The 14,936-nt window shown below is 42.9% G+C and overlaps 1 protein-coding gene across 1 annotated transcript; it reads right to left on the bottom strand.

Annotated features, from left to right (window-relative positions):
• Positions 1-5,358: 5,358 nt before the first annotated feature.
• Positions 5,359-13,551, bottom strand: LOC117751030 (alpha-tectorin-like). The gene is made up of 17 exons (XM_034562532.1): positions 13,480-13,551; positions 12,886-13,113; positions 12,680-12,763; positions 12,329-12,434; positions 12,056-12,185; positions 11,137-11,380; positions 10,653-10,809; positions 9,542-9,629; positions 9,356-9,418; positions 8,961-9,171; positions 8,626-8,744; positions 8,084-8,273; positions 7,744-7,898; positions 6,990-7,235; positions 6,740-6,902; positions 6,554-6,646; positions 5,359-5,389 (listed from the first exon to the last, which is right to left on the bottom strand). Exons 1-16 carry the CDS (start codon positions 13,534-13,536, stop codon positions 6,554-6,556), a joined length of 2,334 nt encoding a protein of 777 aa, XP_034418423.1. The 5' UTR covers positions 13,537-13,551; the 3' UTR covers positions 5,359-5,389.
• Positions 13,552-14,936: the final 1,385 nt, after the last annotated feature.

Below are 14,936 nucleotides of genomic sequence, written 5' to 3'. Positions count from 1 at the left end.
CTCTATCCCACATGCACATTTGGTCTACACAGACACCCCGGCCCCACCAACGCCACCGCCACCTGGACCTCACCCTCTGTCTCTCTTTTCCTTGGATCCCTCCATATCTTTTACATGTGGAAAGTTCAAAGTCAGGGTAATCATGAACATGACTGAATCGAGAATTTAAGCATATCTCTGAAGGAAAATATTTGATTTTACTTTAAACATAGGATATTTTGTTAGAAGGAATTTGAAGGTGTTATTTCCTTCTTAAAAAAAAACTGGGAGGCATGCAGTAAAATAGCATTACGTTTGACATGGTCATAGGATTAGGCTACAGTGAAATTTCAAGTAAACCTATGAAGAACAAATATGTACTCATTAAATTCATGCACGTTTTAAAATGAGGACATTTTCAATGTGTTACAACGTCATTTGACCAGACATGACAGTAATATACAATAAAACTACTTAAAACTATACATGGCCATAGTAATGCTCACAGTCGGGACCACTGGGAGAGGAAATTAGTTGTGCTTCTTAGTAAAGTTAAGCAAAGAATTGTTGAGTAATACTTGCTATTTTTGTTCTGTATGAACTGAAAACACAATTTTCTTTCAATGGATGAAACAAAAACACCACATTAACAGTTTAGGAATTATAGTCATTTTTACGTCCCCATTTTCAGAGGCTCTGAAGTAATTGGACAATTGTTGGATGGTTTCACGTTCCCTCGTTACTCAAATGACAAATTAAGCAGATAAAGGGTCTGGAGATGATTACAAATGTTGAGTTTGCATTTGGTAGCTGATCCTTGGAACACTCAGCATGAGGGCCAAAGAAAAAAGAAAAGAAAAAAGTTCTCATAATTTCTCCAGAATGGGAAGAAACTCCAGTGATTATTCCAACTTGTATTTGTGACAGCTCAATAACAAGTGAAAGTATATAAAACGGTAAGAAAGATCTTTTACCAACTTCATGAATTAATTGTTAAAGTTTATTGACATGTAATCACCACAAATGGTGCCTTTGCAGCCAGGTTTCAGCCGACACCTCTGTAGTTGGAGGAAAGTTTAGAAGTTCCTCCAACTTGGAAATACAACTCAGAAGATAAACATTTATCATAATAAAAGTCTGAGGGTTATGATGTGAATGCAGAATTAGGTTTGCACTGGCTTATATTAAAGGGTACTCTTACCAATAAGGGAAAGTAAACTGACCTGAGTGACCTAACGGCTACAACATCCCATAAACTCATTTCCTACAGTTGTACTGTGAGCAACTGATCACAATATAAAAAGTAATATGTCCCAATCAGATTCTCATAGTTACAAGATTACGAGTGATGCTCAAACATAAAGAACGTCTTAACAACGAGGACGTTTTTTTATATTTTATATATTACAGCTATAAAAGAAGGCACAGTGTGTTTTAATGTCACCGAATTATTAAATTAGTAATAAGGTCGAGTCACAAAAGTTTAACCATTAAAAAGAAATGATGTCAGTAGAAAACAACAACAACGGTCTATTTAGCAATGATTGCGTCAAGTGTTGCCGTGAGAGCTTGTTTTAGATCTCACAGTCACACCTCTGATTGCTCCGATGTCATTATGTGACACTAATGAAAGCAGGTGTGAACATTGTCCTAGCCAGAGAGGTACACAGCGACAGTTAATGGGCTGCACGCCGAGAGCCGTTCACCCCAGTGGGTCTTAATAACACGATGTGTGTGCGTGTGTCGTTGTGTCCATAACAACGACAACAAACTCTGAAGTTGTGTACAGTGAACGGATAGTTTCCAAACTGAAACAAACACGCGTAAGCATGCAGGTGGACATGACATTGTCTATTCCTTGATTAAAACGTAACATTATTATTATCATTTGAGCATTAATGACACTTATATTCAGCTCCAGTGTGGGATCGCACAAGTACACTCATATACAGAACTGTGATGACAGCAAAGTGTATAATAAAGTAAGGTTGACCAAACACTCATCAAAGAAGGAAATATGCTCACAGTACTGCAGGGATTCTAACAGTACTGCAAGAATCACTCTTATTCATTTCTAGATAAAAATGTATAGGTAAACTTATAGACCGTTTGACAGACATCACGGCTTTAACCACATTAAATGTTATTTCTTAATGCAAATTATATCGTACTGGGTTGAGTTTTCGCTTGTGGACAACATCATCAGATTGGCGGCAGGTGGATGTTCCATCCATCCATCCATCCATCCATTATCACCCGCTTATCCGGGGTCGGGTCGCGGTGGCAGCAGGTTCAGCAGGCCGACCCAGGCCTCCCTCTCACCCGCAGCACTTTCCAGCTCATTCTGGGGGATCCCGAGGCGTTCCAAGGCCAGCCGGGAGATATAATCCCTCCAGCGTGTCCTCGGTCTTCCCCGGGGCCTCCTACCAGTTGGACGTGCCCGGAAAACCTCTAATGGGAGGCGTCCAGGAGGCATCCTAACTAGATGCCCGAACCACCTCAGCTGACTCCTTTCGACACGAAGGAGCAGCGACTCGACTCCAAGCTCCCCCCCGATGTCCGAGCTCCTTACCCTATCTCTAAGGCTGAGCCCGGCCACCCTACGGAGGAAGCTCATTTCGGCCGCTTGTATCCGAGATCTCGTTCTTTCGGTCACGACCCAGAGTTCGTGACCATAGGTGAGGGTTGGAACGTAGACCGACCAGTAAATGGAGAGCTTTGCCTTCCGGCTCAGCTCCCTCTTCACTAAGACGGACCGGTACAGCGCCTGTTTTACTGCTGCAGCCGCACCGATCCGCCTATCGATCTCCCGCTCCACCTTACCCTCACTCGTGAACAAGACCCCGAGATACTTGAACTCCTTCGCTTGGGGTAGGCAGTTTGCCCCCACCTGGAGGGAGCAATCCGCCGGTTTCCGGCAGAGCACCATGGCCTCAGATTTGGAGGTGCTAACTCTCATCCCTGCCGCTTCGCACTCGGCTGCAAAACGCCCCAGTGAATGCTGGAGGTCACGGTCCGAGGAGGCAAACAGGACCACATCATCCGCAAACAGCAGAGAGGCGATCCCGAGACTCCCGAACCGGATCCTCTCCGCCCCCTGGCTGCGCCTAGATATCCTGTCCATGAAGGTCACGAACAGGACCGGTGATAAAGGGCAGCCCTGGCGGAGGCCAACACCCACCGAGAACGTGTCTGACTTACTACCGAGGAGACGAACACAGCTCCTACTGCAGGCATACAGAGACCGGATGGCCCGTGCCAACGGGTCCGGCACCCCATACTCCCGCAGCACCCCCCACAAAAACCCCCGAGGGACCCGGTCGAAAGCCTTCTCCAGGTCTACAAAGCACATGTAAACTGGTTGGGCAAACTCCCAGGACCCCTCCAGTAATCTTGCGAGGGTAAAGAGCTGGTCCACTGTTCCACGACCGGGACGGAATCCGCACTGTTCGTCCTGAATCTGAGGTTCGACAAGCGGTCGGAGCCTCCTCTCCAGCACCCTGGCATAAGCTTTTCCCGGGAGGCTGAGCAGTGTGATACCACGATAGTTCTAGCACACTCTCCGGTCCCCCTTCTTGAAGATGGGAACCACCACCCCGGTCTGCCAGTCCATGGGCACTGTTCCCGACCCCCATGCGACACTGAAAAGGCGTGTCAACCAAGACAGCCCAACAATGTCCAGCGCTTTCAGCATCTCAGGGCGGATCTCATCCACCCCTGGCGCCTTGCCGCCAAGGAGCTTTTTGACTACCTTAGCGACCTCTGCCAGGGATATGGGTGAATCCACCCCAAAGTCTTCCGGCGCTGCCCCCTCTCCGGGGGACATGTTGGCCGGGTTTAGGAGTTCCTCAAAGTGCTCTTTCCACCGCCCGACGATGTCCCCAGTCCGGGTCAGCAGTTCCCCCCCCCTGCTGAGAACAGCCTGGGGTAGACCCTGCTTTCCCTTCCTGAGCCGTCGGATGGTTTTTCCAGAACTTCCTTGAGGCCAACCGAAAGTCCTTCTCCATGGCCTCCCCGAACTCCTCCCATGCCCGAGTTTTAGCCTCCGCGACCATCGTCGCTGCAGCCCTTTTGGCCCGCCGGTACCCGTCAGCTGCTTCAGGAGACCCCTGGGCCAGCCAGGCCCGAAAGGCCTCCTTCTTCAGTTTGACGGCTACCCTCACCCCCGGTGTCCACCACCGGGTTCTAGGGTTGCCGCCACGACAGGCACCGATGACCTTCCGGCCACAGCCCCGAGCAGCCGCGTCCACAATAGAGGCTTTGAACAAGGTCCACTCGGATTCCATGTCCCCAGCCTCCCTCGGGGCAGGTGGATGTTCTGCCAGGAATAGACTAATAGATTATAGGTAATAATATCAACATTGTGCGCTGCCTCATTTGACTGAATCACCCACTAGTTTGTGCCACTTATCTCCCTGTTCAATTTCAATGGCCATACGCGACACAAGAGTGCTGCTTACACTGCTACTTGCAGCGCCATGAACATAGAGCTGGTGAAACATGCTCCCCCCCCAAAGCTAATAGCAGCAAAAGATCACATCTCTAATCTTAAATTTAGCATAAATACCTTTTTAAGAATTAATGTATCCTTTATTGATCCCACAGTGGGTCAATCCTTCTCTGCATTTGACCCATCCTTAGTTATTAAGGAGCAGTGGGCTGCAGTGAAGCACCCGGGGAGCAACTGGGGGTTCAGTGTCTTGCTCAAGGACACTTCAACATGCAGGGAGAGCGGGGATTGAACCGGCTACCTTGTGGTTACGGGACGATCACTTTCCCCATGACCCTCACCTACAGCCGCCCATAGAATTAGGTCTGTGATAGGGTTACAATTGTGTATGACAAAAAAGAAAACACAAAACTCATGTAATATTACCATACTTTGTTCTTTATTGCTGATAGACTATTATAATAAAAAGGTAGATAAAACATACAGCATGTTTTTGTTTTGAGGCTCCAGACCAAGGGTTGTACATTTTAAATTCAATTAATTCCCACATTGTTTGCAGGACCTTGCAATTTTGTCCAAACCTGGTCAGAAGAAAGTGCAAGTCCACTGAGGTCTTTTTTTGAGTTCTAACAATCACAACAAAACTCCTCAAAACATGGTATCCCCCTCCCTCTCCAAATGGATTCAAATAATGGCAATGCCTCTGTCAGGTGCTGCTAATCAATGCATACCTCTCCAATGCTAAAGCAATCATGTTCACCATCTCAGGGGAATCAACCCTAGAACCCGAAACAAGACAACACTAATTTAAAGCTAGATAAGGATCAGTTTTTTTCCCCCGAATACTCGTGCTGGTATAGATTCACAGCAATAATAACTGATCCCAGACTCTTCATCAGCGCAAAGCAGGAATCTTTTTGAGTCTTGAGCTCGTTGGTCAGCCCGATTCTCCATGGGAACCTAGGAAGATAACCAAATCCAAGTCGTGGTTAGTTGTTAATTCCACAATTCTTCTCCAAAATGGCAGCCAAATAAAAAAATGGAATGAAGGCCAGAAACAAAAGTGTGTTGGTTTGTATGAAGTATTTTGGGTTGTTGGTTCATTTCCATCATCTAGTCGTCTGTCAACTCTTTTTTGTTGTTGCCTACTCTTATAAACATTTGAACATGGCGGTGTGCTACGTTTCTTTTTTTCCCTTTGCTCACTCAGGATAAGTTGGCAGAGCACATATGTTCTTTTAGCAATGGCGTTAGTAGGGCTGGCTTCAGCACTTTTAAGGCTCTAGATATTTTGTCTTGGAGTCCCTTCCCAAATTCAAACCCAAAATAACAACAACTCAATCTGGAAGTATTCCACTTAGTAAACTTCTACTGTAAAAAAGAGAGAATGAGGATGTCAAGTCTTAATGACTGTAAAAACTAGGTGTCACTGTGTACTGTGCAAGTGTATATGATGTCTCATTGTTGTGGTGGCACTATCATGAACTTTTTACTTTTCCCTTTAAATCGCAGGTTTTGGGGAGTAACCTGCATGTGTATTTGTTTACGTGCCATGCTCTAATTGGTGCACTGGGGACTTGGAGGGGTGTATCCCTTTCTTGCTTGTCCTAATTGAAAGAACAGCTGTGTGTGAGGCATTCTGTCTAAATACAACTCTTTCCAGTTTTGTTTGAAAAAGTCTATGAATCAGACACACTGTTCACAACCGTGCATGTTCCCATTGGTCCACTGTATGTTGAATACTCTGAAATGTACTGATGAATTACTGTAGTAACGTGTTTTGGTAGACATGGTTATCTTAAGCTCCGAGGAAAGCTTCTACCTGTTATGTGGTTGTGTAGGATGAAAATTTTGCGACATGTCCTCTTCTGGTATTTGTTTGAGATTTGCACAACCTGATAACGGGGGTCCCCAGTTTGTAGGAAGTTCCAAGTTGTGTCTCATGAAGTGAGCTCAAACTCATATAAAGAGATACAGTATCTGCACACTACACATGTATGCAGTGTACACTTTGTTTAAGTTTTTGGTCTAAAGGACCTTCATCAGAGGTCCTGGATTTTCTTAAAGTGAGCTTGAAAGGTGTGATGGGTTGGGAGTCGTAATCAGTCGGACAGCTGAACATACCTAATAAGTCCAGGACATACTGATGAAGGCGGGGTTTTCATCCTCATATTTTGACGTGGCAGATCTACGCCTTCTATCATTGTGACTGCACAGCTGTGAAGCAGTTAAAAGACAGAGAGATTAATATGCTTACAAATGTATGCTTATTTGTGCATTAACGTGAATATATTCAGGGACTGGGCGTACCGAGGCACAGGCGTTATTCTGCTTGACACACAGCTCTAATCGGCAATGCAAGTAGACCGCACCAGTCTTGGCAGAAAACTGGAATGTGTTGAAAGAGAAGTAGTTGGACGTTCCCAGTCCATTGCCCTCGACCTTCACTGTCTGGTCAGTAGGGCTAGGGCAGCTACACAAAAACAAGAAAGCATGTCAGCGACTGGCCAGCAACAAAAACAAGAGGTTTAATCAGAAAGAGCATCTCGGTGTTTTTAACCCTTTGATGATGAGGTCATATCTCAGGCTTCCACTTGGCGAAGGCTGATCGGTTGCCCAGCAGGAGTCAGTCACCACGTGGACCATTCTTTCATCCAGTCCATCGGTCTTAAGCTCCACCCAGATTTTCTGGTTCATTTCTATGTCGTTGCTTGTCTGGATGGCGTTCATGCGGTCAGGGTCGGTGTATGCCTTCATGGTCAGATTGTAATTCCATTCTCCAGAAGTAATCTCCTGGATTACAGAGCTGGAAAGCAAAGCCACTTCTTAATTATACTAGGCTTCGGTCTGCACATTAAAGCCACCTGTCCACAAAGCATTCCAGTTTAGTTTTCTAAACAATAGGATAGTTATTTTCATATTTTTCATTCGCAAAAATTGTGGACGGTACTTGGTCCCTGGTACTGGTTTTAGTACCACCTCGGTCGAGGTTCCAAGCTAGCTGAGCTGAAACTAGATAGTGGATTTGAAGCACTGCAGACCACTGATTGGTCAGAGAGAATCATTACTAAACAATTTTAATTAGTAAGCTCACATCAATAGCAACCACATTTTCTTTCTTTCACTTTACCCAGAATCCCGCCTACACTGAGTGGGTACCAGCAAAGGGCTTGATACCAAAGAAGTGAGTCGAGTCGAGCAGAGCCGTGCCATGCTGTAGAAACACAGCTAAAGCCCAAGTGAAGCTCAGTCCGCCTTGGCTTGGAAACAAAAAGATGATAACTCTGGAGTTATACTGTACTCCCATCACACACCTGTGTTTGACTTCGATGGCAACGGTCTTGACATCGGGCTGAGTGTAATAACAGGATAAGTCAATATGCACTGGGCTGTGACGGTTGATCAGGCCATAGGTGGAGACATTCCGTGTCATGATGGTGTTCTTGTAGATGATTTGACTGTTGTTTGCCTGAAGGTCACATGCAGACAGACATTGTCAATGCACATCCGGTCCAATGCTACAGTGTGCTGACTACTTGTACAGGTCTATTTACTTCCCTGCAACCCTTGAATGATTACCTTGAACAGTACGTCTCTAGTGTTGAAAGGGATTTGGCTGCTACTTTAAAAAGACAAAAAATAGAAGGTACCCACCATGATCACTGTACCACAAGTGTTGTTGCTATTGAACTTGAACATCACCATGTGGGTCAGGTTGTCCATTTCAGCTTTGCAGGCCTGGTCGTTGAGGTGTAAGCCTGAATAATCAATGCTCTTGTCCTCCAAAAGACAATTAGCCATAATGATTGAAGTAGAACTCTGCTGGCAGACCGTTGGCTCACCTGAACACCCGTTACAAAACAGTAAATTCCTTTAGCTTTTTCCAAACAACATACATCAGCACACATCAGGAAGAGGCAATCATAAATGCAACTTTGAAAAGACCTAAAATATGTTTTTAAAAATGTCATAAAGGATTCTTTTGTGCATTTGTAAATTGGATCTCTTGAGCACTAAATCTGAATGTTATTATATGCAGCAAAGAATATTGCAAAATTCTATACTAATAAACAAATGCTACTAAATCTATCATAAAAGTCCATAAATCTGAAACAGCTCTCGCTTTGAGAAATCCCCCCAGCCTATAATGAAGTAGCAGTTAAGATGACTGTGACTTTCTTGCGTCATAGCTGACAAAAGTGCCCGTTGATCTGTACTTGGAGGCAAAAATGGCCCGACAGAGGCAGCTGGGTTCCCCAACATCCCGCTCACCACAGAACTCATGAGCACTGCAGAATCTGTCCTTACAGAAGGCCTGAGGGACAGCAGCTGCAGGTAAAAAAACAATGTCTTCCAGTTTTAATATGATTGACCTGATAATTTGCATAACAACACCATATCTACCCTAAAGGTTAATAAAAAGAGCCACGGAACGTCATATGGTGTAGAAGGTGCTTAAGACAATATAATAATATTTAGTTGATGTGTTCATTCGGGTCATCTTGAAACATAACCGAAGATAATGTAAGACAGCCTCACGGCAGCTGGTCTTTTTCCTCCAGCTCTCCATCGTGACATTGCTGTGGTGGCTGCAGGCCCTGGCGTAGGCCTCCAGGTTCTGGCACTTGAGACCATCCACTGCAGGATATTTGCACAAAGTGTTTGTGCAGGCAGTTATGAAGGGCTCTGGGTTGATGTGCTTGTTGCAAGCAGTGAAGGGAGCCTGCTTCAGGAGATTACACCTGTCCAAGTGAAAATGTGGCATGGAAGTTCAGTCATAAAGGACACTATGGCACATATGAGAATAAACACATTAAAATGGGTTTAGGTGTAGAAGACAGCGCCAAATGACAAACGTGGTGAAGCGTGCCACAGAGGTTAGTGATGCCTGTTTATAAATCAAAAGAGAGTTTAGTCTGTGTTTACCATTCAGTTGTGGTGTTGCAGTTGATTGTACTGTCAGCAGTGTCATCATACTGCATCTCACAGCTGTGGGACAACAAATAGCACAAGACTGCTCAGCAACTTAATACTTAAACTGCAGTATATTTTAAACCCTTTCATTCCAAAGAGAGGTAGTAGTCAGTTACATGATGTGTTTGGAGGTCTTACCCAGGAGACCAGTGTCCAGTAACCTTCTCTTCATTGAAAGACCTCGTGGAATTGCCACATAAACCATCCACGGCTGCTCCACTTGTTCCTGCCCGGTTTCAGAAGAAAAAACTTTTACAGGTGACGAGCACGCAGCACACTTAAGTAGCTGGTATTCACTGGTTTTAACTCAAGATTAGGCCTACAGGGTGGTCACATCGAAACCTAAAGTAGTTACGTGACAGACCTTGTTTGAGTTATCGATATTGGGATCCATATACTGGAATAAATACCCAAGACATTAAATAATAATGGATTCCTCTCACATTACCTCATTAGTTTAGAGAATTAACACACACATTTAAAGCACAGTTTTGTATTTTGACATGCATGTAAATAAGTAATTATCAGAAAAATAGATGGAAGAAAGACTTGATGTTTGTAAATAAATGTGGTAATGAAAATGTATTCAGAATGAGCCCATCTATCATACATGTACCTTCCTACTTAAAGATATGTCGCTATTCTTTATATAATATTTTATTACCCACTTTTAGTAATAATATAATACATTTGGTCCATTACGACACATAACTACCATTATTATTTTTAATCAGTACTTCAATGTCCATTTTTATGCAGATGATACCATCTTAAATGTCTGTGGCTCCACTGCAAACTACACTTCTCTCATTCACATAACCCTTGTAACTACGCAATCCAACAAACTACTTAATCTTAGATGTTACATAAGTATCCACACATCTTGGCAGAACTAATTCCAGGTATTATCCACATTTTAAATGTAAAACGTTTTTTTTAAGTGTTTGTTGTTCTAATACTCATTTCAGCCATGCAAGGCTGAAGTGCGCAACTTCCCCATGTTCTAAATAGGACTAAAAGCATTTATGTTTTCCTCCAGATAAGTGTGCAGGGGTGTTGGTGAGCAGGGCCTTAAATGCCTCCTCTGCAAAGAGGGGGTTGCCATTGTTCATGAAAACTATTCCAACTGGCATTACCCTACTAAAATTACTGATAATAATATTATTCTATATACAGTATGAGAAAGAGGAGAGTGATATGATAGGAACCACAATGTTATCAAAGTCTTTAGGTTTATATGTTTGTGTACCTGTCACGTGGATGAGGGTAGTGTAGCCATCAAATAGGATAGACGCAGTGTAGTTGGAGACTGATATCTTGGCAGTCACTCCTGTCTGGTCCCTGGAGAGCTCTATACCATGGACCAGCTGAGCTCTGGCGTTGAGCGTCAGCACTTTGTCATCCAGCTTCATCGCAGAGGATGAGCAAAGTGAAAAAAGAGACACTTACTCAAACAGTCTAGTGGTTGAATGGAAGAATTACATTAGAGAAAATAAAAAAAAGTCAAAGCGATACATTCCAAATATGAATCGTAAAAGTACAACATTATTGGCATCCAAATTTACATAAATTACCAAAAGTAAAAGTACTTATAATGCAGAATGAAAATGCATATCGACCGTTTCCTGTCATTAAATGAACTCAACCTGTGTGGCTCGTGACCACCTGAGTGGTCTGTACATCAGCGATTGATGAGATCTAAAGCAAATTACTTGTGGCAGCAGGTAACATACCTGAACCCGGCCACCTTGTTCCATGGAAATCTGAACACCGGCCCCCTCCAGCTGCAGTATCACACGATCCAAAAAACTAACATCTTTACGGCGTCTTTCTTGGAAAACCCCCAGCAACTGCAAGCCCGGGAACAATAAGGACCCCATCAGAGTGTAACCACACCGGTCCGGGACAGACTGAACTCTGCCAACGAAATCGATGACAGTCGAGCCGGTCACAGAGCACATCGCGTTCAACACGCAACTGCAGCAGAAGGAGTGAGATGGATACACAGAAAACAAAAAATAGCAATATCAGCGTTTTGGTAAAGATGAAGATGCTGAAAGTTAAGTTGTCCAACTGTATCCGAAGATGCTAATATCGGAAGTACATTTTTGTTCACCCCTTCGCTTGCATAAAATAGGAGTGCACTGCAGGCTGTGACTTACTGGTGCATTCACACCAAACTCAAAGCACACTTATCAAGTGGCTCGATTACATACAAAGTCAATGCAAAGAGCGTTAGTTACATATTGTAAAAGCTATCTCTCGCCATAGCCTTCAAGGCAGGATGAAATGGCATCATGTTGATGGTGCCAAAAGTTTGAAGATAGGTTAAAACGATAGGCAAGGATGGGATCTGAGCATTTCTCCAAACGTTGGTATTGTATCTACATGGAGGTAAGAATCGCCTCCATTATGGCACGTCTAGCACGAGTGACTTAAATGAACACAAATGATCCAGAGGTCAAACTGGCTTCTGTTTCGTGTGACCGCAGCATAACAGGACAGCTATAATGTAATTCTGCACTACCATTTTTACTGTCAGACTGATTAAGATTGAGTTCCTTGTGAGAAAAGAACTACACCACAAGCTTAGAAAGAGAAATTTACATTTTTTGGGGACATTTTCTTTCTATCATTTCTCTAAATAATTACCTCCCATTGCCGTGGCAACGCTCCATCGGACCACAATCGCTGACGGCAGTAGCGACTCCACTCACATCACAGGTTACAGTAGAGCATATGTTTGAGTCCCTCACTGTTGTATTTGTCTTATAAGCAAAGCCTAGGAATTGAGAAAAATGGATGGACGTAGTTTAAAATGGACAACTTTACTAGCAGTGGTTTTACATGACAGCAATTTATTTACTTCTAATATTTGCTTTTGAGGCCTAAAATTGCACTTTAGGAACGATTGAATGTACTTACCTGAGAGTCTGCATCCACTGACATCTGTGATTATGCCCTTGTTTGTATCAGTTGTCTGGAACTTCTGTTTAGAAACTGTAAGACCATTGACTTGTGTATCTGCCTCCTGAAAAGTGCCAGGAAAAGTTTTTTTTACATTTTGTCATGTTTTGCATTTGAAATGATTCATTATTTAGCCTTTTTGTCAGTATGATAGAACACTTTATGTTGATTGCCTGAATACCTTCAACCAATGTGGGATACTGATTGAGCCACTGAATCTGCCTCATTATCCTCCAAAGTCCCATCACATTTTACAAAATACATCTGTCAAATCATTGATATTTCTCTAAATGTTATTCTTATACTTACAACATCAACATTCTGGTACCCAGAATATGTCTTGATTGCCAGAATTGCTTGTGTCCCAAAGTTGCCGAGTTCAACTCGTTCAATCTGACAACAGAAAGTGGACACAGACGTCTAAGAAAAGGCTTTGATTTGAAATTACGCTGAAATGTTGTATTCATCTACCATGACAGTAACATTGGTCAATAATGAAAATGAAAAAAACTCACTTCCGATTGTTGACTGTCTTTTAAAGGAATTATGTTGACACATTTCCCAGCATTTCTAAGGTTTGGCAGAAGTTTATGAACCCCAGATCCAGTGGGTATGTCTTGAGTAAGAACTGCCAGGTCACCTCTGTCAGCCGTCCCTCCAGACATCAAAATACAGTCATTTTTTATTCCTGGTTTGTAAAAGCCATTGAAGCAAACTGAAAATGTGTTAGCATCAAAGGCCATCTGTTGAGAAATCACAGAGGAGATTGTGGATGCATTACTGAATTGGCCTACTGGGCACAAGCACAGGGGCCCAATGTTTTAAGCCCCCTCTGGCTTTCAGCTACAAAATGACAACTACACGGACACAAAATTACTACAAAAGACCCAACAACTATAGAGACAGGACTTGACCACAAAGAGACACAAAACAACTACAAAGAGACTCAAAACATCGACAAAAAGGAGCAAAACAACCCCAGACAAAAAAAAGAACTACAAAAAGACTAACTTATTACAAAGTGACATAAAACAACTGAAAGCTGATACACAATAACCCCAAACACAGAGAGGCATCGCGACTACAAACGACTTTTGTATATTACTCACGTAGACTCTGTCATATTTCTGCCCGTAATAGGTGATGGGGCAGGAGGTGATGGTCATCTCCCCGGAAAGATAAATGAAACCAGCAGAGACCCGGACCTGTTTCCCGTTTCGGGACCTTAGAACTGCAACCGAATTCTGCTTTTTGGGCCTCGTTCACGTCCATTTGCTCACTTCAGGAATTCAGGATTACCTTCGATTGTTAGAAAGTTATGATTTGTTTTAAAGCACCTTTGTTGTCATGAACTGAAGGCAGTGAGTGTGTTCCTTCTAAGAGAATCTACTCTGAATCACGCAGCAAAAGAAAAAGTTGTATGGAGGCCCAGAGACCCTAATATTAAATGAATAAGACATTATACATTGTATGTATTGTATTGATAATACAAAATGTAATATACGTAATATGTACCTTTTCATGATCACAAAGCTTATGACCATGTGTGATTTTCTTTTGCCATTTCACCTGATTCACACTTTAAGCCACTTTATCAATTAGTAACTAATTGGATTATTTCAGTATTTCATGGTTAAATTTAATAATTTGATCGTATCTATTTATATGATTATTTGTTTGACTTATTCATTCAATATACGTCTCCAAAGATGAAAACCAACAACTGTCTTTCTGTTGAGCTGCAACTAATATTGATTATGGAATCAGTTTAAAAATAAATAAAAACGTAAAGACTGATGATTTCTGCACTAATCTGGTCAACTACAAGCACCATCAGCTACTTCACAGGACATTTAGCAGTAACTTGTAACCAGCAAGTACTTTTCATGTTTATTTTTAACAACACAAAGTATTCTCTGAGTATAAGGAGATGATTAAAACATGTCGCTCTGTTGCATTTTTCCCTTTGAGGAGGCGAAACTGAGATGAAACACGGCTGTTTCACGGGTACCTGAACAGATCTCATTGCGGCTGCAATGAAAACACAAAAGTATAACAATTTGAGATTTGCATGTAGGGCTGGGTATCGCTAGTAATATATATATATATATATATATATATATATATATATATATATATATATATGCAGGTAGTTTGGGTACTACTTGGTTCTGGGTTATTTCGGGCCGATACCCAGCCCTAGACTTGCATGGCTGTTGTAGACGGTGTGGCTTGCTTACATTTGCACCATTCTGCATCCCCGGCTGCATGAAAATAAATGCTAACTATTGCGGCGCACTAAATGCTCGCGGGGTGGGGGGATGCAAAATGTCCAGAAAGGGGGCATTGTGAAAGCATTTTGGTGAAAGCAGAGGACAGCACTTGTGACAGCAGAACACATTCTACATTTCTTTTTCTTTTTTTTGTACATTCATCAGTAGAAACAAGACAAGTAAACGGACTCTTCCGTCTAAATCAGAGGCCGATTCAACAGCCGCATTAACTATTTTACAAGATCAATGAACCCGAACACTCTGATCGGTTACTCGACACAGTGGCTGGTAGA

This window comes from Cyclopterus lumpus, chromosome 21 (genome assembly GCF_009769545.1).
Source record: "Cyclopterus lumpus isolate fCycLum1 chromosome 21, fCycLum1.pri, whole genome shotgun sequence".
Classification (NCBI taxonomy): Eukaryota; Metazoa; Chordata; class Actinopteri; order Perciformes; family Cyclopteridae; genus Cyclopterus; species Cyclopterus lumpus.
The sequence above is the reverse complement of the archived record's forward strand: the minus strand, read 5'-3'. Positions and strand labels throughout refer to the sequence as shown.

Coding starts and splice junctions, on each gene's coding strand:
- LOC117751030 (XM_034562532.1), bottom strand. CDS start 13,536: ATGACCATCACCTCCTGCCCCATCACCTATTACGGGCAGAAATATGAC. Junction 10,810..11,136: donor AACAAGGTGGCCGGGTTCAG/GTATGTTACCTG, acceptor TCTGCGATGAAG/CTGGATGACAAAGTGCTGAC. Junction 6,647..6,739: donor AGAATAACGCCTGTGCCTCG/GTACGCCCAGTC, acceptor ACTGCTTCACAG/CTGTGCAGTCACAATGATAG.